This window comes from Populus alba, chromosome 1, assembly GCF_005239225.2.
Source record: "Populus alba chromosome 1, ASM523922v2, whole genome shotgun sequence".
Classification (NCBI taxonomy): Eukaryota; Viridiplantae; Streptophyta; class Magnoliopsida; order Malpighiales; family Salicaceae; genus Populus; species Populus alba.
This window is the reverse complement of record NC_133284.1, coordinates 37,582,971-37,586,390: the sequence shown is the minus strand read 5'-3', so window position 1 is coordinate 37,586,390 and position 3,420 is coordinate 37,582,971. Positions and strand designations below refer to the sequence as shown.

At 35.8% G+C, this 3,420-nt stretch overlaps 1 protein-coding gene across 1 annotated transcript in view; it reads left to right on the top strand.

The window, feature by feature from the left end:
- Positions 1 to 2,648, top strand: part of LOC118042875 (uncharacterized) — a 91,066-nt gene extending 88,418 nt beyond the window's left edge. Inside the window, exons 2-4 of the mRNA XM_073407163.1 lie at positions 1,280 to 1,387; positions 1,900 to 1,964; positions 2,087 to 2,648. Coding sequence (XP_073263264.1) covers positions 1,280 to 1,387; positions 1,900 to 1,964; positions 2,087 to 2,234 — 321 coding nt within the window. The 3' untranslated portion in view covers positions 2,235 to 2,648. The remainder of the gene's footprint in view (positions 1 to 1,279; positions 1,388 to 1,899; positions 1,965 to 2,086) is intronic.
- The last annotated feature ends 772 nt before the right edge of the window (positions 2,649 to 3,420 follow it).

Genomic DNA, 3,420 nt, shown 5'->3' with positions numbered 1-3,420 from the left:
AAATAAAATGGAAAATACATTTAAAATTGTGCTTTAATTTTAATATGCTAACTACCATGAAAGCATTCCTTGTTCAAGATGAACTAGCATAAGCTCAGTGGCCGAGTAAAGAGCTGTTCAAGGTCTGGGCCAATCAGTTTATAAGCAGAAAGAGAGCACTTGAGATCCTTTTGAGCAGCAAAGAAGAAGAGAGAAGAAATGCTAAGAATACAGAAGCAATCAGGAGAGTTCCATACAAGCCTGGATGCTCCACGCTCACGAGATTCACTCTCCAAGCACCCAAATATGTAAGAAAAAAACCCTTTTCTTTTCTTTTCCTTTCCTTTCGCAACTTTTATGTGATTTAGTAAATTCATCTGCTATTTTCTTGAGGTTGATATAAGCATTGAGTAGTTTTATAGAAACTGGGTTCTCTATGTTTTTTAGTATCGTTTAAAGTGTTTGGTAAAATTTGTGATGGGTTTGTTTTTAATACCGTGGGAAAAGGGAAATTTTGAATGTTGCAAGGAAGAAAAATGCTAACAAGATGTGTTTGAATGTCAATTTTATGGAGTCAATATGGTGTTTGTATGATAGTTTAAGCTTATGAGCTTGCTTATGAAAATGGAGGGCAAAGTATGGAAAAAGGGTATTTGAATCGACCATTCGATGTTAAGAAAGGGAGCTTTATGAGGGCATCTTGTGGCAATCGGTTTTTCTGATTGATGAGGAATAGTTAACTTAATATGCACTGAACTGACATTATTATTAACTTAATGACATGTTTCCTGATAGATGAAGAACAACTTCAACACCATTGTCCGATTTGGTTGCCGTAGCCACAACATGGCTGAAAGTAAAGTTTGATACTTACCTAGGTGATTTGTTTGGTAAAGTCTTCTTTGTTCACGTTGATCACCTGTGCATTTCAAGATATGCTCTTGGTACTTATTCTGGATGGCAGACAATGTAGCATAGAGGGAATACATATTGCCTGACATGCTATGTATGTGGGTGATTTCTAAAACGATCCTAAGGTAGTGCAAGTGTCTCTTGAAAACAGGGCGCGTTATTCGTTTCCTTTCCTTGTTAAATGTTTCATAATATCAAATATTGATTTGAAGGAGGACATTTAAATTCAATACTAACTTAATATCCTTCAATTTTTGTTTAAATGCTGGTAATGATATTCAGTATCATGTTTCTGTTATCTTTTTCAAGGTTTTTTGTGACTATGTCATTTCTTATATTTTGTCCACCATTTAGCTCAGTAGTGCTTATGTTCTCTTTTAATCTCCAGGTAGAGGTGGAATATACTAATGGTAGCAAGTTTAATCTGTCAGCTGAGTTCTTGAGAATACATAGCCCAGCTGTTGATGGAAAAGTTAGGTCAGTTGGGGGTGAGAAGGTAAAAAAAAATTTCATCTTTGCCTCGTTATAAAATTGATGCTCTACCCAGATTTACATGCATGCATGCATGCTTACAAAAAAGAAATCCTATCATGTATGTTCCACAATCAACATTACTGATCATTTTTTGTGAGTTGCTTTTTAGGGTCATTTGAGTGGCTTGTGATTAGAACAATTTATTAAATGATACGGTAGAAGAGCTGGATTTCATTGAAGTTTTGCACTTCAAAAGCTAAATATTTTGGTAATATATGAGCTCATTTATTCTGCTTTTTATCCCAGCCCATTCCATCTTTTTTAATCCTGCTCGTGTTAAACTGGAGAAACAAAAGTATGTTTTCTGCTTTGGCGTGGATAGTCAAGTAAAAATTTAGTAAACTTCGATGGAGTTTGGAATCTCACTAGTACACTAGACCATATGTTCCCAAATGAACAATTTGTCTTCCTACACTGTATACGTTTTCATCCATAAATGGCAAGTTGCCTGAATGCTTGATATTCATTAACCAGGTGATAGTTGGGCGGCGCCATGTTGGCATCATGTCTGCTGAACCTGTAGGAAACTATGGGGTAAGGTACTTAAGGCTTAATCTTTGTGTTCGTATCTTTATTTTAGTTTATGCTGATGCAAACTTCTCACACAAACATGCTCTTAATGTAAAATATGGTGATGGTGTGATTTGGGTGGACGATTCAGGATGATTTTCGATGATTTGCATAAAACTGGAATATACACATGGGATTTTTTCTACCATCTTGGCAGCAACAAGTTTACGCTGATGAGAAATTACATCAAAACACTAAAGAAGCATGGCCTCAGCCGGGATCCACCTAGAAGAAAATGATGGTGGCTTTAGTTGACCATCCTTGCTGGTTTCATAACTGGTGCTCTGCGGTGAGAAATGAGCAGGAAGGGGGGGACTCAAACTTTTTCCCTTATCTCACTGAAACTGTAAAGTTCAAATATTACACCAGATTTCACAGCAGCAGGTCAAACAATTGCAAATGTTGTTTACATGCTATCAATTAGGGTTTAGAAACATGAATGATTTTTATTTTTTTTTGTGTAACATCCACAAGATACTTTTGAGATATAACACAATGTCCCATTGAACATCCGAAGTCGTGTAGGTCAGAAGCCCTTTTGCACTCTGTCCCACGCTTTGCTTGACAGGTTTAATAGGACATCAATAATTTCTGTTTAGAATGTTGCAAAGAAACATCAATGCCATTAACTTTGGACTTTCCTTTTTTTCTCTTATTTTTTTTTCCCGCAAGATTCTCTTTAGCTTCATGCTCTGAATTTCTTGTATTATTTAATGAATCCCTCGTGTATTGACTGCCTCCTGAAAAGCATTAAATAAATCATTTTTTGTTCATTTAACTATTTTAAATAATTTGGTTCACAAATTGTTAATGACGGGCACTCTATGACTACAAAGTTTATATATATATGAAAAATGAAACGTCAATCACATGAAGAACATAAAAGACTGAGAAAGGAAGGGCATGAACCATAAAATTAAACTCTAACCCTTGCAACACAGAAGAATCTCAGACAGAGAGAGAGAGAGAGAGAGTAACTCAGGGCAAGATAGAGGAAGAGTTTGTGAGCAGTGAAATCAGCTGTTTGTGATGCGAGGGTTTTTTATGGGTTTGGATAGTATCAAAGTAGTTATTGGGAAGGTTGAGAGAAAGTGCAAGCGTATTACACGCAGACCATGTCTTGCAATGTTGTCATGGATATTTATTGTTCTATTCACTAAACATCAGGCCTGAGTAAATATTACTGTGATTAACATCTATATGCATAATTACAGAATATGTGTATCCTAAAGTGCTAGGAGAAACATTACTTGCAAAATCACCTTATTTCCAAGTGCTAGGAGAAACATTACAGAATATTTAATGAATGAAAAAGCTTCCTACGACATAGTTTCAAACAGATAACCTTTCCAACATATTATATAGCTTGCGCTGTGGATTTCAGTCCACATGAAGTTTTTCCGAGCAGAGAGAAAAGGAACAAAA